We start from the raw sequence: 22,829 nt of genomic DNA, 5'->3' as shown, positions 1-22,829 counted from the left end.
AAATATATATGCACCTAAAAGAGATCCCAAAAATATAAGGAAAAACTGATAGAATAGAAAGAAGAAATAGATATGCAATTTAATAGAGACCTCAGTATCCCACATTCACCAGTGGACAGGACAGACAGAAGATAATAAGGAAATATTCATTCCAGATATGTCACAACATATTACTTAAAATTTCCAGATGTCAACATAAAATTACAAGATATGCAACAAAGCAAGAAAGATCAAAACATAGTTATTAGCTTATAGATCCTTGTATAGATGATTTTTTTCAAAGGGCAAGTTATTCAAACACAAGGAGGCAGCAAGGATCACACCTTATTTTAAGCTATTAACTATGTATTTATATAATATATAATTGTATTTATATATAATTATATATTTATAAAATATCACAAAATATAGTCTGAAAATTTGAAAGGAATAACCTTTAAGCTAATCTATTCCTTTTTGTTTCTCAGGTCTGAATTCCCCTATATGATATCCTTTATCTAGATAGGCATCAACACTCTACAGGAATAGTTTTAGTAGTTGTATTTTTATGCCTTTAAGACAGCTATCCTTTTTATTTCATTTCTTTGCCAAGTCTTTCACACTCACTACAGGCAATTACATTTTCTTTGATAATAGACTAAATGCTCCACTTCATTGACTTCTCAGAATAGGTAAAAATAAGGAATATCCAATAATATGCCATTCAAGAAAAAGATCTAATAATAAAGAGTGGCTGAAAATAAAAGGACAAATATATATCATTAAAGCACTAACTAAAAGAAAGTGGTTGTCTCTATAGGAATAGTAGACCAAAAGAAGTTAAGGGAAAAAAAAGTAGTTATAGAAATAAAGGTTACTTCATAATGATAAAACCAAGAAACTATAACAATTCTAAATTTGTATGCATATTTTCTGTGATTTTTAAACAAGCTCTATTATTTATTGCACACATGTTTACACATAATGCTGTCTTCCTAGTTTCATGCCATCAGCAAATTTTTAAAATCATTTTTCTTCACAATGTACATTCAGCTGATTTCTTACATCAAGTGAATGAACCCCTTACTAATACTAATCCTTATTTGTGCTTACTAGTTTACTTTGTTATCAGTTCTGTTTGTTTCTCTTCTTGTTTGACTAAGGAACACAAGGATATTCACTAGTATTTGAGAAAGGCATTTGGTATTAAATTATATACCATTACCACACATGAACTTAACTGTGAATGTTATAGTTAACAAAGCCATCTCTTCAGAATACTATTTCTTATGTCCTTATATGTGTCTATTAGAAATTAAGAACAGGCTGCCCGTACAAGGTGGGGGTAACCATATATTTTCATTTCAGTTACCTTGCCTTTTGTTTTTGCCTTTTCTGGATTGTTACTGCATTTTGGCTTTTGATTAATAAGTCTAAGCCATTTCCTTTGTAAGTCATAGGTGCATGTTAGAATGCTTGTATCTACATAGTTTTCTCAAATACTTATTCCTCAGAATGCAGGTACAATCTCTTGAGTTCATATAACAATGTATAAGATAATATTAATTTACGTATCATGACACAGGAGTCATTCCTGTATTTTTATGGATTCAAGAAGTATCTACTTGATACCTAATCTTTGATAAGCAATATTAGCAAAAACTATAATAAAACTGTATAGTTTTATTGGAAAGGATAGTGAATCCTCACTTAACCTTTTTTTTCCCCAAAGAAACACTAACATTTAATTCCGTTTCTTATAAATTAAAATTTATAAGGGGAGGAGAAGAGCATTTTCTGAAGAAACATAAGCATCATTTTGGGGACAATGAGACAATGAGTTAATGGAAATCTTTAAAATTTTTCAGGATGAGAGAGACCAGAGAGACCTGGAGAAAGATGATGAACTGGAACTGAAAAGAAGTCTTTTATATAGAGACTCTGCCTATGACAGTGACCCCGAGTATAGGTATGAATGAAATATATGTATATCCTTCTCATAGTTCCTATATAAATAATTGTTTTATAATCTGCTGAATTTGTGGGTAATTTAGACTCAAAAGGATAATTAGTATTTATTTTTAACTGTAAATTCCTATTAAAATTTTAATATGTTTGCATTACTGGAACTTATGTGTAAAAACAAATATAGTCAATTATTGGTGATGCCTTTCATCCTACTTAAGATTTGTCTGCCCTGAAAACTCACATACTTCAGAATGTATTTATTCTAATATAAAAAACAGTTCTTATAATTTTAGACCATGAGCCAACCTTTTTTAATAATTTAAGATCAAATTCTGTAAGAGCAAATTCTGTTCTCATCTAAAACTTGAGAAATGTTAATAATAACATTTGTACAAGTTTATATGAGCAAATTTCATCAAGATTTTTGACAGCTCTGTGTCAACTGACATAAATTTAATGCAGTATTAAAAACTGTAAATTTTGGATTTATACAGCCAAAGGTTCTTTGAATTCTTGGATGCTATACCACTAGTTACTGTAAAATATAGCTTTCACCTTCCTGAGATTCCTGAGGAACAAACAAAACTTCAAAGAATGGAATATTTTTTAATTGCTAACTTGGGTTTTGCATTCAAATCTCTGATCTTTACTCTGGTAAGCTAGGCTAGACCATCTATGAACATGTGAGGACTCCTTATGCCCCTTACACAGAGTATAAGTGGGAGTGTGACTTCCTTTCTCAAAGTTATTGCCTCCCAAGCAAGGAGCAACCTGGGCCTCTCTTTAAAGTAAATAGTTTATTATAGGTAAATTTGAAGGTGAAGCAATCCAAAGAGGAAAAGAAAGATTCAGAGGGTACACACCCTGAGGAAGAGTATTTTTTACCCTTTGTTATTCTTCATTAAAGGCATATTCCCTAAATTGTTATATGGATTAGCATCCCGATTTTGGGTGCTTAACGCATATAATTAATTCTAATTTGGGCAAGAAGTGAGAAGAGTTGATACAGGAAAGAGCTTCATTTTCAAATTATCTAAGTTGTTTGTTAAAAATATAGATTTCCACTTTTTACCCCCATAGATGCTGATTCTTATATATAAGTAACACATGGAAATCTGTATTTTAAGAGATATCATGGGGCCAGGTGCAATGGCTCACGCCTGTAATCCCAGTGCTTTGGGAGGCCCCCGTGGGAGAATCACCTGAGGCCAAGAGTTTGAGAATAACCTGGGCAACAGAGCAAGACCCTGTCTCTACAAAATAAATACAATAAAATTAAAAATGGGATATCATGGGTAATTCTAACATAGGTAGATAAATACTACATTTTCAAAAGTGCTGCTGTCAATTTAAAGTTTGCCATAAACCCCAATATTGGTTCTTTTTTCAGCTCACCAAGCAGTGTTATTGATTAAGCTTTTGATCACCCTGAACAATGTGGTACCTCTCAAATGAGAGTTAAGCAGGGTGTCAGAAAAGTTCTGCTTACACATTTTTGAGGTCACTTTATAATCATTGCTGCTTCTCTTATATATACACTTGAATCAATCGGATGAAGTGGTCAGTCCTTCAAGACTTTTAGAAAAGTATCTTTGATATTAGCTCCAGAAGCTATTGAAATGATTAGGATATTATTTTAGTTTTATCCTCAAGTAATATTATGTACTAGGCCAAGAAGTCCTCCCGTTCTGCTTTCCATCTCAAAGATTAGAGGAACTACACTCAAAGTAATCACCTTCTTGCCAGCCTTGAGGTTTCTGTCAGTAGAAGTCAAGAGAGAGTTTGCAGTCTTGACTTACTATCAACCCTCTACAGATGCTGTTTGACACAGGCATCATGAAGAAGTTTGCATGAATCTCTGGAATGACTGAGCGAGGAGCTCAGCAAATCCTTTTCCCCCAAAGAAACAAACTGAACAGAACTGTCAAAAACAACAATTTAAGAACTCCTGGAATTGACCAAAAGCATATAACAAATTGAGAAGCATTTATCAAGAAAATCTTCTGGTTATACTACCTAAAAGAAAGAAAATCAGCATATTGAAGAAATATCAGCACTCCCATATTTATTGTAGCATTATTCACAATAACAAAGCTATGAAATCAACCTAAGTGGATGAACGGGTAAAGCAAATGTGGGAAATAGACACAATGGAATATTATTCAGCTATTTTAAAAAATGAAATATTTTCATTAGCAACAACATGGGCGGAACTAGAGGACATCGTGTTAAGTGAAATAAGCCAGGCACAGACAAATATTGCATGTTCTCACTCATATGTGGCAGCTGAAAAAGATGATCTCATGGAGGTGGAGAGTAGAATAGTGATTGCCAGGGACTGGGAAGGGGAGGAGGAAATAGAGGGTGAAGAGAGGTTGGTTAATGAGTAGAGAAAATACAGTTATGAAGAAGGGATAAGTTCTAGAGTTTGATAGCCCAGTAGGGTGACCATAGTTAACAGAAATTTGTTGTATATTTCAAAATAGCTAGAAGAAAGATTTGGAATGTTTCCAGTACAAAGAAGGGATAAATGTTTGAGGTGATATCCCAATTACCATGATTTGATTCACTACACATTGTATGCATGCATCAAAATATCATACGTACCTTAGGAATATGTACAAATATTATGTATCAATTTCAAAGTTAACTTAAAAAATTTACTGAATATCAGAACAGTTAGAGCCTGTGACATTATAACCTGGAGGTTCCATCCCCATCTACCACTCCCCAGCTCCATATCACAAAAGTTCTACTAGGGAAGTCATGTTGAAATACTGGCAGCTCTGCTTCCAGAAATAACTAACTATATGGAGCAGAGCATGGGAAATTCCATTAACAGAAACAATAATGGTTTGTTGGCAAACAAGGAAGGGAGAACTGAAGTTTTAGTACTACCTGGCAAACAAGCAGAGGAGGCCTGAAGTTTTAATACTGGTTGGGGCAGACAGTAAAGATCTGAGAGAAGATAGCCACAGTTGGCTGGCCTTGATATCAAGTTCTACATATTCCTGGTTGGCTAGAAGATTATGTTTATGCATAAGGCTATACATATGCATGAGAGACATTGGTGAAGGCCCTAATGAGCCACTAATTTATGATTGAATGTGAAGCCTTGTGAAGGCAGAAAGTAAAATGCAGGGCAGACTTGTAAACTAGATAAACTTTGAATATACTACCAAAGCCACATATAGATCCATTGGCAAAATATGGAAGCCTTATAGGTTTACTGGCTCTTACTAGTCATTTGCTAGCCACTAAGCTATGCTAACTCCGGGGTAGCCCCTGAGAAGCCAAGACAAGTACCACATGTTCTCATTGCAAATAGGAGCTAAACAATGGGTACACAAGGACATACAGAGAGGTATAATAAACACTGGAGATTCTAAAAGGTAGGATGGGGTTGAAAAAATACCTGTTGGTTAGCGTTCACTATTGAACCATGAGTACACTAAAAGCTAAAAGCTCTGATTCGCCATTATGTAATATATTCATGTAACAAAACTGTCCTTGCACCCCCTAAACCTATAAAATAAAATAGCAACAATTAAAAAAATAAAGAAACAGACACAAGGAGCTGGGCAGTGTGAAGAAACAATTCACAGTATCAGTCCGGGCAAATCATTGAACAAAAATCGAAAAGGCCAGAGTTTCTGCAGTCTCAACTAGATCTAAAACATTGTTTTCTACAAAAACTTTGAGATATGTAAAGAAAGAAGTATGACCCATATATGTGAACAATGAATTACTGGAAACTGTCTCTGAGGAATTCGAGATGTTAGATTCAGCACACTTCAAAGCAGCTACATTCAAAGCTAAAGGAAAGCGTGTTAAAAAATTGAAGTATGACAATGAATCATCAAATAGAGAACATTAATAAAAATCAAATAGAGAACATTAATAAAGAGATATAAGTTTTTTTGTGTGTTTTTCCTCAAGAAAAATTATGCTCGTCACTCAATACTTTTTTTAAAGTCTATATACACATTGAGGTTTTCAGCCATGAGGTCTAGCAGGTGTTCAGTGTTTTTCTACAGGAATTGCAGAGTGGGAAAATATAGTTTGCTATGTTATCTTCCAGGTATCAGCTTATCTATGATAGTTGTCTCACGTCTTCTATCACCTTTAAGTTGAAACTCATTTGAAAGAAATCTCTTATCAAGAACTGAATAAATGACCCCTTATTTCTGACATCTTTGGTTTGGGGAGCTGAGTAGGGAAGGAATCAACTACCCATAAGATTTCCTTCTTGCTTTTATATTGTGTGGCTTCTAATACATTTTAGACGTTTGTTATGATAGCCCTGCCAATTCCCAGGGCCCTAGAGGATGCTTCTTCTTCCTTGTAGTACCTTCTACATTTATTTCAAATTTCTTCTGTTTTCAGGAGATTTAAAATTCTCTCTATGGTTGTGTGTTTCTCACATCACTATTGTATTTCAGCATTAGCCCAAATTTTAATGACCAGGCCTGAAGTGATGGTTCATGTAAATGGGAGTTGGCAACAAAATAAGAAAAATAAAGATAAAAATAATTTTAAATTTGTGTTTAGAATATTATCTCTTCTATTATGGCTGTTATGTGTAATTTTTAACACTGTTCTTTTATAAAACTAGCTATTGATAAAAACTGTTTTCTATTTGTTTATGCCTAATTTTAAGGATATTGACAGTAGGGATATGCTCAACAAAAATGTTTCAATTATGAAATTATTCATAACAGTTTCAATTTGAGTAATTTAAATTTTCTGTTTTTTTCGATAAATTGGCACATCATAATTGTACATATTCCTAATGTACATATAATATTTTGATGCATGCATACAATGTGTAGTAAATCAAATCATGTAGTAAATCAGTTCTTTATATTGGGAACATTCCAAATCTTTCTTCTACCTATTTTGAAATATACAACAAATTTTTGCTAACTATGATCACCCTACTGAGCTATCAAACTCTAGAACTTATCCCTTCTTCATAACTGTATTTTTCTACTCTTTAACCAACCTCTCTTCACCCTCTATTCCCTCCTCCCCTTCCCAGTCCCTGGTAATCACCATTCTACTCTCCACATCCGTGAGGTCAACTTTTTTAGCTGCCACAGATCAGTGAGAACATGTGATATTTGTTTTTCTTTGCCTGGCTTATTTCACTTAACATGATGTCCTCTAGTTCCACCCATGTTGTTGCTAATGAAAAGATTTCATTTTTTAATAGCTGAATAATATTCCATTGTATCTATTTCCCACATTTGCTTTACCCGTTCATCCACTGATGGGCACTTAGGTTGATTTCATAGCTTTGTTATTGTGAATAATGCTGCAATAAATATGGGAGTGCTGACATCTCTTCAATATGCTGATTTTATTTCCTTTGGATATATACCCAGCAGTAGGATTACTGGATCAAAAGGTAGTTCTATTTTTTTTTTTTTTTTTTTTTTTTTGAGAAACCTTCATACTGTTTTTCCTAGTGGACTATACTAATTTACATTCTCACCAACAGTATATGAGCAGTCTCCTTTCTCCGTATCCTCAGCAGCGTGCATTATTTTTTGTCTTTTTAAATAAAAACCATTTTAACTGGATTGAGATGATTTCTTACTGTGGTTTTGATTTGATTAGTGACATTGAGCATTTAAGAAATATATGTTTTGGCCATTTTTTTTTTCTTCTTTTGAGAAATATCTATTCAGATCTTTTGCTCATTTTAAAATTAGAGATCAGATTATTATTTTTTTTTTCCGCTGCTCGGTTTCTTATGTATTCTGGTTATTAATCTCTTCTTAGATGAGTAGTTTGCAAACATTCTCTCCCGTTACGTATTGTATCTCTTTACTTTGTTTATTGTTTCCTTTGCTGTGCAGAAGCTGTTTAGCTTGATGTGATCCCATTTGTTTATTTTTGCTTGGTTGCCTATGCTTTTAAAATGTTACTCAAGTAATCTTTGCCCAGATCAATATCCTAAAGCATTTCCCCAATATTTTCTTCAATAGTTTCATCCTTTCAGGTCTCACATTTAAGTATTTAATCCATTTTAGTTCGATTTTTGTATATGGTGAGAGATAGGCATTATATTTTTATCTTTTGCCTATGAATATCTGGTATTTCCAGCACCATTTTTGGAAAAGACTGTCCTTTCCCCAATGTATGTGGTTGGTTCCTTTGTCAAAAATGAGTTTACTGTAAATGTGTGGATTTATTTCTTCATTCTGTATTCTATTCCATTAATCTATTCGTCTGTTTTTATTCCAGTACTATGCTGTTTTGGTTACTATAGCGTCACAGTTTAATTTGAAGTCAGGTTATGTGATGCCTCCAACTTCGTTCTTTTTGCTCAGGATTGCTTTGGCTATTCTAGTCTTTTTTTTTGTTTTTTTGTTTGTTTGTTTGTTTTGTAGTCCCAAATAAATTTTAGGATTGTTTTGTTATGGTTGCTGTGTAGAATGTCATTAGTGTTTTGATAGAGATTGCATTGACTCTAGATTGCTTCAGGTAGTATAGGCATTTTAACAATATTGATTCTTTCAATCTATGAACATGGATATCTTTCCATTTTCTTGTGTTCTCTTCAGTTTATTTCATCAGTGTTTTATAGTTTTTGTCATAGCAATCTCACTTTTCTGGCTAAATTTTTTTGTTGTTGTTGTTTAGTATTGGAAATGGGATTGCTTTCTTGATCTCTTTTGCAGATTGTTTACTCTTGGCATATAGAAATGCTGATTATTGCATGTTAATTTTTTATTTTGCAACCTTACTAAATGTGTTTATTCATTTTAATTTTTTTGGTAGAGTCTTTATGTTTTTTAAATATAAGATCATGTTTTCTATAGAAGGGAATAATGTGACTTATTGTTTTTCAATTTGAATCCCCTTTATTTCTTTCACTTGCCTAATTGCTCTGACTAGGACTTCCATTACTATGTTGAATATAAGTGGCGAAAGTGGGCGTCTTTGTCCTATTTCAGATCTTAGTGGAAAGGCTTTTCATTTTTTCCAATTCAGTATAATATTAGCTGTAAGTTTGTTATACATGGCCTTTATCATTTTGGGGTATGTTCTTTCTATGCCCAGTTTGTGGAGGGGTTTTATTATGAGTGGATGTTGAATTGTATTGAATGCTTTTTCAGCACCCGTTGAAATGATTATACATTTTTTTTGTTTTTGATTCCGTTGATATTATGTATCACATTTATTGATTTGCCCATAATGAACCATCCTTGCATCCCTGGAATGAATACCATATGATCATGGTGAATGATCTTTTTCATGTGTTTTTGAATTCAATTTTCTAATCTTCTGTTGAGGATTTTTGCATATGTTCATCAGGAATATTAGCCTGTAGTTTCTTTTTGTTGTTTTTGTCTGTTTTGTCTTTTTGTTGTTGTTGTTTTGGTACCTAGGTAATGCTAGCCTTGTAAAATGAGTTTTCTCATATCTTCAATTTTTTGTGATATTTTGAGTAGACTTCTTGTTAGTTCTTCTTTAAATATTTGGTAGAATTCAGCAGTGAAGCCAGAGATCCAGGGCTTTTCTTTTATGGGAGACTTTTTATTACTGCTTCATTATTGTTATTTATTATTGGTCTATTCAGGTTTTGTATTTGTTCATGGTGTAATCTTGGTTTGTAGGTTGCGTGTGTCCGGGAAGAAACTTTACAATCTAACAGGCCTGGGAGGTCTAATCTATAAAAAGTATTTCATTGACCTTGAAGAAAGTCAATTATTTATATAAGAAAATAAACTCAACATTTTATCTATAAAAAAATGTAATTCCAGAATTTAATGTTTATGTTAGTAAAATTATAACACTGATAACATGAAGAGTGCTATTAATCCTTAAGAAAGAGTTACCTTTTCTTTTCTGTCTTCATCACAGCCAGCCCAGTCTTAGTCTATTTCGTTAGCTTCCTATGGGCTTGCTCTCACTTACATGTGCGTGCTCTCGCACGCGCTCGCTCGCTCTCTCCCTCCCACCTTCTTTTTTCCTTAAGACCCCTCAAAACTACAGTTGATCCTTTCACTTGAAACTCTTCTGCCTTGTTTCCATTTTCCACAAATGTTCATATTTAGCCTAATTTTCTACTCCTTGAGGGCAATAGCAGCATGGCATAGTAGAAAGCGTCTTAGAGCACACACATTGTCTTTTTTATTTTGCCACTTACTAGCTGAGCAGTCTTAGGCAAGTCACTTAACTTCACTGAGTCTTAATTTCTATGTCTACCAACTTCTAAAGGTTGTAAGATGTATTCATAAATAGATGTAAAGTACCTAGTTTAGTGTTTCTTATTTAATAACTTCTACATTTAAATTTTAAAACAATCCTGTAAAACTAAAGTTAAGGAAGCTGAGACTCTGGATAGTTAAATAAATTGCCCAAGGTCTCACAGCTTATAAAAGACTGAGCTAGAATTCAGTTTCTGGTGTGCCTGACTTTTAGCAACTATGTATTCTTTTTTTTTTTTTTTGAGATGGAGTTTTGCTGTTGTTATCCAGGCTGGGGTGCAATGGTGCGATCTCAGCTCACTGCAACCTCCGCCTCCTGGGTTCAAGCGATTCTCCTGCCTCAGCCTCCCGAGTAGCTGGGGTTATAGGCAAGTGCCACCACACCCAGCTAATTTTGTTTTTTTTAGTAGATATGGGGTTTCTCCATGTAGGTCAGGCTGGTCTCGATCTCCTGACTTCAGGTGATCTGCCCGTCTTGGCCTCCCAAAGTACTGGGATTACAGGCATGAGCCACTGTGCCCAAGCTGTGCATTCTTATACTGGCCGTACCAGGCCACCTGTGTTCTGCTTTTATTATGCTGTACCTGTGTCTGTTCTCTGAATTCCTTTTTCACTCTTAACACAAAATTTTCATTTTACTGTTCTATAACAGTTTTACACAGATACTTCTGCTTCCCCTTTTAAAATGTCCCTCTCTGAAAGCACAGGCCTTACTGTGTTTTATTTTTCACAGCCCCAGCAGAGTATTAAATAGCCGTAGAGTACTCAATAAATATTTGATTTACATGGTACTATCTCTAATTTTGTTTCATTATTATTTTGAATCTTTTATATCCCTTTTTATAGCTCATGTCAGCAGCCACGTGGCACTTTCCATTTGGATGATGGCGAATACTGGTCCAACAGGGCAGCCTCTTATAAGGGAAAATCCCACCGACCCATCTTTGAGAACAGCATGGACAAAATGTACAGAAACTTATACAAAAAGGCCTGTAGTTCTGCTTCACATACACAGGAAAGCTTCTGAGACCATCCACGATAAAACGCATGAGTGTCCGTGTCAACCTCTCAATGAAAATGTTTGATGTGATCAATATCTGTATTCCTTTTTTAAAAAAAAAAACAAATGGGATTATAAGTAGGTACAATAGTTATACTTGAATAAGTTCATTACTTCAAATGGTAAATTATCATAGGCAAGCCTTTTAAAATAATTATTACAGAAGAGTCTGCTGTGTTGCAAATATTAGAGCTCTGTCACACAATCACAATTTCCAGTATATGACAAGGATATTCTGTTACATGTACATCTCATCTGCAAATCCAAGAATAGTTCCTTTCTAGAAATGTTTTCTTTTTTTTTTTGCCTTACTCACCTTGCAGTTTTCTTTTCATCTGCTTAACTGGTTATCTTGCCTGTGTAAGATTTAATTAATATTGACTACCTTTTCTTGGTGATGAACAAAATGATATCCTATACAAGAATGAATTTCCTAAGGGTTTAAACCCTGTTTTCACTAACATTTTCTACTTTTTCCTTTTTTAGAACAGACTATTATATTTCTTAGCTCATAGGTTTTCTTTTTAAAGACTATATGATCATTCACTCCTTTTTCTCTGGAAGAACCACCTAAGTTGCTTATAATGCATAGCAGTTAGTTAGAAATATCAGTGGCCATGGATGATCGAAAATTTGAATAACTAATTTTTAAAGATAAAATTCTTTCCATGATTTTTTTTCTAGGGCCATACCTTTTGGTGCAACCAGAATCAGAAAATTGCCTCTGTTAGTAAGCTTATAGAAACTCAAAAATAATAATGGAATTATATTGTAATTTGACTCCTTGGAATTTGTGTAAGTACCATATGGCCCAAGACAGTATTATAGTATCCTAACTTTAAAAAAACACTTGGAACCACAATGCGAGTAAAATATTATAGCAGAACACTTTGTGGTAGGCACTGAAAATGTTGTTGATTGATGGATAGAATTAACTTCTTCTCCCCAACCCCAACACACACCTGTAAAGCCAATGATACTATGAAGATACAAAGAAATCAACTACTTTATATTTACTAGAGAGTGAGGGGAGGGAAAGAAGAGAGTAGGAATAAGTGAACTGAGCTTATAGTCTTGAAGAGTTGACTAAAAGATAGTATTAGAGTTGACTAAAAGATAGTGTTTTCTCATTGACTCTGTTTTTGATTAATTTTACAGTTATGATTGAAAAAGAACAAAATGAACTTCCTTTAAAATGAAATTAAAATGTGAAACTTGGTGACTTATTTTTGTCGTAGAACTTGTTAACATCATGTTAAGGGTGCTTTAGTATCACAGTCTGTGATACATCAGAAAGGGCATTAGAGCCATCTCTATGAGCCAGGAGTCCTCGGCTTTAGTGTCCCGTGTCTGCCATTTTCTAGCTGAGTCTATTTAATGCTCAGATCCTTTATTTCCTCAGCTATCAAATGATGAGAATGTAGTAGACCCCAAACTATGTTCCGTGGACCCAGACCACTGTTTTAGGAGACGATTGTAGGAATGTGGATATAAGTGTGTAATTGGTCTTCTAAGTTTAGGAAAATCTGTTTGCTACGCGCGCACACACACACACACACACACACACACCTCTTAGAGAGTCATATGTAGGATTATAAAAGTAAAAAGAGATTATCTTAATGCTGGAATAGTGCGTGTAAACTGGGGTTGTCTACAGCAAACTAGGATGTACAGTCACTATGCTTATTTGTGAACACTAGCCTGTTAGAGGCTTTAAGAAAATTCTGGTATAAAACTCTTTTGCTCTGCATCTAGTAGAGAGCCTGACCTGTAATTGATGTTCCTTAAATATTTATTGAATTAACCTAGAATTTTCTAAACTAAATTTAGCATGTAACACTATTTGTTATTCTGGCCACCATCCCCCATTCCCCTAGCTCCTCACACTACCTGCCAATGTAATCCTCAGGTACATGTGGATACCTAGGTTATGGAAATGCTGGACTACACAATTGATGAGTTACCCTCTGGCTGTAGATTATATGATGAGGTATTTTACAATCAGCCTTTGAGGGTCAACATTGAATAATGCTCTTTTTGAAAAAATTGTATTCTCAATGATTTTCTTTGGGAAAATGAAAATTCTTTTTTTTTTTTTTAATTATACTTTAAGTTCTAGGGTACATGTGCATAACGTGCAGGTTTGTTACATATGTATACTTGTGCCATGTTGGTGTGCTGCACCCATCAACTCATCAGCACCCATCAACTCGTCATTTACAAAGTCAGGAAACAACAGGTGCTGGAGAGGATGTGGAGAAATAGGAACACTTTTACACTGTTGGTGGGATTTTAATCTAGTTCAACCATTATGGAAAACAGTGTGGCGATTCCTCAAGGATCTAGAACTAGATGTACCATATGACCCAGCCATCCCATTACTGGGTATATACCCAAAGGATTATAAATCATGCTGCTATAAAGACACATGCACACGTATGTTTATTGCGGCCCTATTCACAATAGCAAAGACTTGGAATCAACCCAAATGTCCATCAGTGACAGACTGGATTAAGAAAATGTGGCACATATACACCATGGAATACTATGCAGCCATAAAAAAGGATGAGTTTGTGTCCTTTGTAGGGACATGGAAAATGAAAATTCTTTTGTTTAAGAGTTGCTGTTTGGTGAAAAGAACAAACATGACTTTCAAAGAAAATGTTTTACTATCACCAAAATCTCCTGAGTGAGTAAGTACCACAGAAATTACTTATTGTACTTGTATCTGCCATTGGCTGTGACAAAGGCTGCAAAAAGTAGGGCTGAAAGGGAAACTTTAGAAACTAATATTCCGAAAGATGTTTTCCTATGGATTAAGTTTAGTGTGTTTCTGAAAGTTGGGGGCAAATTTCCGGATACTAATAACATCTTTGCTAAGTGTCTGATTATCTTCTGTTCCCTAGGAGGAAAGAGTGGTCCATGTTGCTCTAACTATTACTATGAGTGCTTATGCTGTATTGTTTTTAAAGAGTAAAACCTTTAAGTACTAATAGTTGTCTTTTCTCATTCACAGGAGCAGAAAGGTGCAGTTGTTTATTCTCTTAGCCTTTTTTTCTGTATTTCCCACAAATCTAGAAATAATTATTGGAGTTAATATAAAAGATAAATAGGCTTTTCTCTTTATTTTTAAATTTTTTTCTTTAAATTATAAAAAACCTGGGGATTTAGGAAAATGTCAAAATCAACAAATAAATAAAGATGAATCATTGGAATGAGACTCTTCCTTGGTTCTACTGGCTAGTTATATAACCTTATGTAAGTCATTTATGCTTCTTGGAGCTCAGTTTTCTCACCAATAAGATGATAAAAGGGTTAATTTAGAATGATCCTTTGACGTTTCGTAATTGTACAATTAATATGTATGATCAGGAAGTTCTAGGCAGGCAGAGTTGTTTTCTGACTTCCAAAGATTAAGCCCCTGATTAAAAATCTGGAACAAGTAGAGAATTTTCATTATTGTGTTCATTTACTAGTAATAACTTTATTGAGATATAATTCACTCTGAAAAAGTATACAATTAAGTGGTTTTTACTCTATTCTCAGAGTTGTGCAACAATAACCACTCACTAATTATAGAATATTTTATAATTCCCAAAAGAAATCCTGTAACCATTAGTGATCACTTCCCACTACCTCCTCCCCAGAACTCCTGCTTTTTGTCTCTATGCCTATTCTGGATATTTCATATAAATGGAGTCATATAACATGTGACCTATTGTATCTGGCTTCTTTCACTTAGCAAAATATTTTGAGAGTTCATGCATGTTGTAACATGTATGAATACTTCATTCCTTTTTATTACTAAATAATAATGCATCATATGAATATACCACAGTTTGTTTATACATTCACTTGATAAGATATTTTGGTTGTTTCCACTTTTTAGGTATTCTGAAATGTTGCTCTGAACACTTGTATACAAGTTTTTTGTGTGGACATACGATTTTATTTCCCCTGAGTACACATCTAGGAGTTGACTTGCTGGGTCCTGTGGAAACTATGTTCAACATTTTGAAGAACTACCAAGTTGTTTTTCAAAGTGAACGTACCATTTTACAATTACTGTGTTGATCTTTATCTTACCTTAGGATCTTAGGCAAGTTATACATTCAAGCCTCATCTATATATTCATCACATATATATTAAGAACTATGTTAGAAATAGAGGGTATATAATTTTAAAATGTATCTTTAAAAGTGTGAAAACAAAAACAGTGTATTTAAACATTTGCCGTGGTTTGGTGACTTCTGTGGTATGAAAATGCAAGAATGGGGATAAAGGCGTTCTAGCTTGATGAAACAGAACATGCAGAGGCATGAAAATGGGAGGGAGCATGATTGTTCAGGAAACTCCTCCAAGTGCTCTAGCTAGAAGTGGTGTGCAAGGTTGCAAATACTGTGGTAGAATATGACTAATGCAGTAAGAGAACTACAAAGAAGTCTAGAGCAGCATTAGAAGAGGTGACCATTGAGCTGAATGTTGAAAGATTGAGGGACTTTTGAGAATAGGAAAACAAGGTAGAATAAAGTAAATGTTGATCAGATTTTACAGGGGTGGAGGTGGAGTTTAAAATATCCAGTCAGTTAAGAATAAATATCTAGAACTTGGGAGAACTCAAGAATACAAAACACATTTTGAAGTCAGATAAAAATAATGAACTCAGATAAAAATAAATGAAACTCTACTTTTTGTTTTTGTATTACTTTATATGTGACCATAATAGGCACCCTGAGAGTGCTGGACCTCGAGTAATTGAATGTTTTGCTAATTAAGGAGGCTCTGGTGGTAGTGAGATAGTTTGAGGGCAGCCCTTTTAAAAATAAGATAGACAGCCGGGCGCAGTGGCTCACGCCTGTAATCCCAGCACTTTGGGTGGCCGAGGTGGACAGATCACCTGAGGTCAGGTATTTGAGACCAGCCTGGCCAACATGGTGAAACCCTGTCTCTACTAAAAATACAAAAATCAGCCAGGTGTAGTGGCATGCGCCTGTAGTCCCAGCTACTCGGGAGGATGAGGTAGGAAAATCACTTAAATTTGGGAGGTGGAGGCTGCAGTGAGCCAAGATTGTGCCACTGCACTCCAGCCTGGGTGACAGAGCTCAAAATAATAATAATTAAGAAAGAAGTCCTCCTCCTCCTAACTAGCTACAGTTTCAATGTACAAAATGAAGAGGTAAGAGAGAAAATCCAACATTTTGTTAATGTGTTTATTATCACTGAATGATATACTTTGAGTTTATATGATGTTTCCTCAGATAATCAGTACTTGTGACTGTTCGCCTATTCACAAAATATTCCAGGCAATCTGTAAGACATTGAATGATAACCAGAGATAAACAAAAACACAGTTCCCAATCAGAGTGTGTGTATATGGGGGCCGGGGAGAGACTGGCATTTACTTGAGGGATAATAATTGAAATTAGTTGATATTCTTTCTAGCTGTCTTGGATAACATAAGCCTTAGAAAATCCACTTACTAAGGTTTGTAAAGTAAGAAGGAAATAAGCTAACACTGAACAGATATCAGCTGATATACTGTTCTCTAAAAGTTAATAAAGTTACTTAACATTAACATTAACTTAACATTACTTAACTAACTTAACATTACTCTCATTACCAAATTACTTCTGCTTTTGAGGGGAAAAACATATAAGACATTCAAGAAGGGAGTGTTATCAATAAGATGGTAGAGTAGGAGACCCTGGCCCTCAACCCCACAAACAGCAATTTGATAGACATCCAGGAATGGAAATAGCTGTGGGAGGGCTTTGGAGTCCAGATAAGAAGCTGCGGCAGCATAGTAGAGCAAAAAAGCAAAGCAAAAGCAAAACAACAACAACAAAAACAATAACCACACAGAATGGGTATGAAGAAGTCTCATTTTATCTTTATCATACCATCCGTCAGGCTGGCACAGCTCATTACCAAGTGTTACCCTCACAGGTGAAAATGAGAGCAAGGTGAGTGTCCAGCTTCTTCACACTTTGTGAGTACTGCCCAAAAGATCCACATTGGTTTTATCCCACTCAAATTCCTGGGAAGACTGGCATAGCTGCTAGCAGGCTAACTGGAAGCAGCCAGGAATAAAGAAGAAGGACAGAGGGCATTGTGTCAGCCATGTGGCAGGGGATATCATGATTCACCTGGTGTTCAGATGACCCCAGTACTCTTCTCCACTGAAGACCTCCCAGTTGGCTCGGAATTCCCATGGCTTTCTCCTTTATGGACCCCAGATGACTAGGCTATTTTTACCTCCAGTGGAGCTGCCTCAGCCAGCACCTCTGTGGGCACCCAAACCCTGGGAACCAGTGCAGTCATTGCATGCATGGCTGCAGTTGGCACCCACCCACTAGACCCAGTTTTAACCACCACATTCATCTGTGACCAACTCTCTTGGGCATGTGCATGCACACAACTGACCCTGGCTGTTAACCACAGTGCATAGAAGCACTGCTTATTTGCACCACTCCGTGCATGCCCTTACCCAGCTCTCACAACCGCACATATGCCTGCTATTGGCTTTGGCTGTTGCAGCCACATATGCACAGGTGGTTTGCACTGCTTGTTGCACATATGCCTGCCCATGGCCACTTCTTGCCACCACATATACACCTGCTGCTGGTCTTGGTCGTCAGTGCCACAGGCACACATGCCAGCAACTCTCCTATTGTGTGCACCCCTAGCTCTCCCCAGTCTTCACTGCCAACTTTGGCATTATCTATGCAGGTTCACTTGCTGCTATACCCAGTGGCACCACTAAGGACCCCAGCAGCCCTCATGGGCACCACAAAACCCCCACAACATTCACAGCTGAGGACTACATAGTTGCCAAATGTTGTGGACACTGGCTACTTCAGCTCCTGTGCCACTGCTCCTGTCCCTCCTGGACACAGAGCTGTGATAGGTTACTGCAATTGGCACTTCACATGCCACTAGACTCAGTGTCACAGCATATTTCTGCTCCCCCTCTCAGTGAAGAACTTTTCTTACCAAAGATTGTCTGGAAGAGGTAAGTGCTGCTTCAAATGCACTGACACCAATGCAAAGATAAAAGAAGTATGAAAATTCAGAAAACTATGACACCACCAAAGGAACACAAACATAGTAACTGACCCCAAAGAAATGGGGATTCATGAGTTATCTGCTAAATAATTTAAAATAATTGTCCTTTAGAAGTTTGGTGAGCTACAATACAACACAGGTAAATAATATAACAAAATTAGGAAAACGGGGACAAAATGATAACTTCAACAAAGAGATTTGAAAAAACCATAAACATAAAAAAAGAAGCAACAGGGGAAAATGGTGACTAGGAGGCAGGACTAATTTGGAACTTCCACTTTGATGGATAGAGCAGTGTGTGGAGAGCCACAGCATGAACTCTTGCTCTTAGAACTACTGCAGGAACATACCGGGAAAGCCTAGAGAATCCACAGACCCTCTGAAGGAAGTGGACTGCCACTGCAGGCTCCCTGGGACAGCCAAGGAACTGTGAGTCTGCTTGCTTTCTCAGCTGGGAAGCTTGTAGCCTGAGGCAAGTTCTCAGCCCTGCTCACCGGCTGCCTGGAAATAAACTATTGGGTGAGGGGGGCAGGTGGGCACAGTGGGAGTGAGACTAGCCTTTTGGTCTGTGAGCTGTGTGGAAGCTGGTTGAGGCCCGTGGCTGCCGACTTTCCCCCTCTTCCCTGGTGACCTGTGTGATGTAGCAGAGATAGCCATATCCCCCCTGGGAACATAACTGGCCTGGGAACTACACCCCCATCCCCCACAACAGCTGCAGCAAGCCCAGCCCAAGGAGAGTCTGAGCTCAGACATGCCTAACCCTGGCCACACCTGATGATCTTTCTCTACCCGCCGTGGTAGCCAAAGGCAGGGGACATAATCTCTTGGGAGTTCTATGGCCCTGCCTACCACATGATCCTCCCCATACAACCACAGCTGATAAGCTTTTGAAAGTGCCACCTCCTGGCTGGAGGCCAACACAAAACCAGTGAACTTAACAAAAATACAACCAAAGACCCTCATGGGGTCTACTTCACTCCCCTGCTGCCTCCACTGGAGTAGCTGCTGGTATCCATGGCTGAGAGACCTGAAGATGGATCACATCACAGGACTCTTGGCAGACACTCAACAGTACCAGCCTGGAGCCTGGTAGCTCTGCTGGGTGGTTAGATCCAGAAGAGAAGTAACAATCACTATAGTTAGGTTCTCAGGAAGCACCATCCGTAGGGGAAAGGGGAGAGCATCACATAAAAGGAGCACCCCGTGGGACAGAAGGATCTGAATAGCGGCCTTTGAGACCCAGATCTTCCCTCTGACATAGACTACCCAAATGAGAAGGAACCAGAAAAACAATTCTGGAAATATGACAAAACAAGTTTCTTTAACACCCCCAAAAGATCACACTAGCTCACCATGGATGGTTCCAAACCAAGACAAAACCTCTAAATTGCCAGAAAAAGAATTCAGGGCTGGGCACAGTGGCTCACGCCTGTAATCCCAGCACTTCGGGAGGCTGAGGCGGGCGGATCACGAAGTCAGGAGATTGAGAGCATCCTGGCTAACATGGTGAAACCCTGTGTCTACTAAAAGTAAAAAAAAAAAAATTAGCTGAGCATGGTGGAGGGCGCCTGTAGTCCCAGCTACTAGGGAGGCTGAGGCAGGAGAATGGCATGAACCAGGAGGCAGAGCTTGCAGTGAGCCGAGATAACGCCACCACACTCCAGCCTGGGCAACAGAGCAAGACTGTCTAAAAATAAAAGAAGATTTCAGAAGGTCAACTGTTAAGCCAGTCAAGACAAGAGAAATGGGAAGTCCAACTTACAGGAAAAAAAATCTGATATAAGATACAAATGGAAAAATCTCCAATGAAATAGATAACATAAACTAAAAACAGTCACAATTTCTGGAAATGAAGGACACACTTAGAGAAATGCAAAATACACTGGAAAGTCTTAGCAATAGAATCGAAAAAATAGAAGAAAGAACTTTAGAGCTTGTAGACAAGACTTTCAGATTATCCCAATCTGACAAATACAAAGAAAAAAGATTTTTTAAAAAATGAACAAAGCCTCCAAGAAGTTTGGGATTATGTTAAATGACCAAACCTAAGAATATTTGGTTTTCCTGAGGAAGAAGATAAATCTAAATGTTTGGAAAACATGTTTGAGGAAAAAATTGAGGAAAACTCCCCCAACCTTGTTAGAGATCTAGGAATTCAAATACAAGAAGCTCAGAGAACACCTGGCAAATGAATTACAGAAAGATCATTGCCTAGCCATATACTCATCAGGTTATCTAAAGGCAAAACTAAGCTGTGAGCTGTGAGGCAAATGCATCAGGTAACCTATAAAGTAAACCTATCGGATTAATAGCAGATTTCTTGGGAGAAACCCTACAAGCTAGAAGGGGTTGTGGTCCTCTCTTTAACCTCCTGAAACAAAACAATTATCAGCCAAGAATTTTGTATCCAGGCCGGGCGCGGTGGCTCAAGAATGGCGTGAACCCAGGAGGCGGACCTTGCAGTGAGCTGAGATCTGGCCACTGCGCTCCAGCCTGGGCGACAGAGCTAGACTCTGTCTCAAAAAAAAAAAAGAATTTTGTATCCAGTGAAACTAAGCTTCATAAAGGAAGGAAAAATAGTCATTTTCATACAAGAAAATGCTGAGAGAATTTGACACTACCAAGCCAGGACTACAAGAACTGATAAAAGGAGCTCTAAATCTTGAAAGAAATCCTTGCAATGCACCAAAATAGAATATCCTTAAAGCATAAATCTCACAGAATCTATAAAACAATAACACAATTAAAAACAACAACATGATATTCAGGCAAGAAATAGCATGATGACTAGAATAACACCTCACTTCTCAATACTAACATTAAATGTAAATGGCCTAAATGCTCGACTGAAAAGATACAGAATGGTAGAATGGATAAGAACTCACCAACCAGTATATGCTGTCCTCAAGAGACTCACATAAACTTAAGGTAAAGGGGTGGAAAAACATATTTCATGCAAATGGACACCAAAAGTGAGCAGGAGTAGCTACTCTTATATCAGACAAACTTTAAAGCAACAGTAAAGACAAAGAAGGACAAAGCAAGCAAAAACATAAAGTGGGGAAAGGACACCCTATTCAACAAATGATGCTGGGATACTTGGCAAGCCACGTGTAGAGGAATGAAACTGGATCGTCATCTCTTACCTTATAGAAAAATAAACTCAAGATTGATCAAAGACTTAAATCTAAGACTTGAAACCATAAAAATTCTAGAAGATGGCATTGGAAAACCACTTCTAGACATTGGCTTAGTCAAAGACTTCATGACCAAGAACCCAAAAACAAATGCAACAAAAACAAAGATAAATAGATGGGACTTAATAAAACTAAAAAGCTTCTGCACAGCAAAAGAAATACTCAGCAGAGTAAACAGACAACCCACAGAGTGGGAGAAAATTTTCACAATCTGTACATCCAACAAAGGACTAATATCCAGACTTTATAAGGAACTCAATCAAATCAGCAAGAACAAAACAATCCCATCAGAAAGTGGGCTAGGGACATGAATAGACAATTCTCAAAAGAAAATATACAAACAGCCAACAAACATGAAAAAATGCTCAACATCACTAATTATCAGGGAAATGCAAATCGAAACCACAATGCAATACCACATCATTCCTGCAAGAATGACCATAATAATAAAAAAAAATAGATGTTGACATGGATGTGGTGAAAAGGGAACACTTTAACACTGTTGGTGGGAATGTAAACTAGTACAACCACTATGGAAAACAGTGTGGAGATTTCTTAAAGAATTAAAAATAGATCTGCCATTTGATCCAGCAATCCCACTTATGGGTATCTACCCAGAGGAAAAGAAGTAATAATATGAAAAAGGTACCTGCACACACATGTTTAAAGCAGCACAATTTGCAATTGCAATAATATGGAACCAGCCCAAATGCCCTGAATCAGCAAGAGGATAAAGAAAATGTGGTATGTGTATATGGAATACTACACAGTCATAAGAAAGATACAATGGACTGGGATTCAGGAAAAATGTTGGGGTCAGGGGATGAGGGATAAAAGACTATACATTGGGTACAGTGTACACTGCTTGGATGACAGGTACCCCAAAATCTCAGAAATCACCACTAAAGAACTTATTCATGTAACCAAACACCACCCATTTCCCCAAAAACCTATTGAAATACAAAGAAACAATTTCTGGAGCTGAAGAATTTAACAATTGAGCTGAAAACATTAGAAAGTTTCAACATTAGACTCAATTAAGCAGAAGAAAAGTGTGTTCTCAAAGACAGGTTATTTGAAACTACCCAGTTGCAGGAGAAAAAAGAGAAAGGAATGAAAAAGAGTAAAGAAAGCAGAGGGGATTTTTGTAACACATTATCAAGTAAATCAGTATATACATAATGAGAATTCCCAAGGGGAAATGAAAACAAGGAGAGAAGCTTATTTAAAGATATAATAACTGAAAATTTTGAAAATCTGGGAAAAGAAATAGACATCCAGACTCAAGACATCCATAAAACCCTAAATAGGTTGAACATAAAAGAAATCTACACTGAG

At 36.6% G+C, this 22,829-nt stretch overlaps 1 protein-coding gene across 3 annotated transcripts in view; it reads left to right on the top strand.

Annotated features, from left to right (window-relative positions):
• The window catches only part of SPATA6 (spermatogenesis associated 6), a 191,621-nt gene extending 179,166 nt beyond the window's left edge, over window positions 1–12,455 (top strand). For all 3 annotated transcript variants that reach the window (XM_009208244.3, XM_003891853.4, XM_009208234.3), the window contains 2 exons: window positions 1,848–1,948; window positions 11,016–12,455. In XM_009208244.3, coding sequence (XP_009206508.1) covers window positions 1,848–1,948; window positions 11,016–11,196 — 282 coding nt within the window. In that variant the 3' untranslated portion in view covers window positions 11,197–12,455. The remainder of the gene's footprint in view (window positions 1–1,847; window positions 1,949–11,015) is intronic.
• Window positions 12,456–22,829: the final 10,374 nt, after the last annotated feature.

The sequence above is a fragment of the Papio anubis genome, chromosome 1 (genome assembly GCF_008728515.1).
Source record: "Papio anubis isolate 15944 chromosome 1, Panubis1.0, whole genome shotgun sequence".
Classification (NCBI taxonomy): Eukaryota; Metazoa; Chordata; class Mammalia; order Primates; family Cercopithecidae; genus Papio; species Papio anubis.
This window is presented reverse-complemented; position numbering and strand designations above follow the sequence as displayed.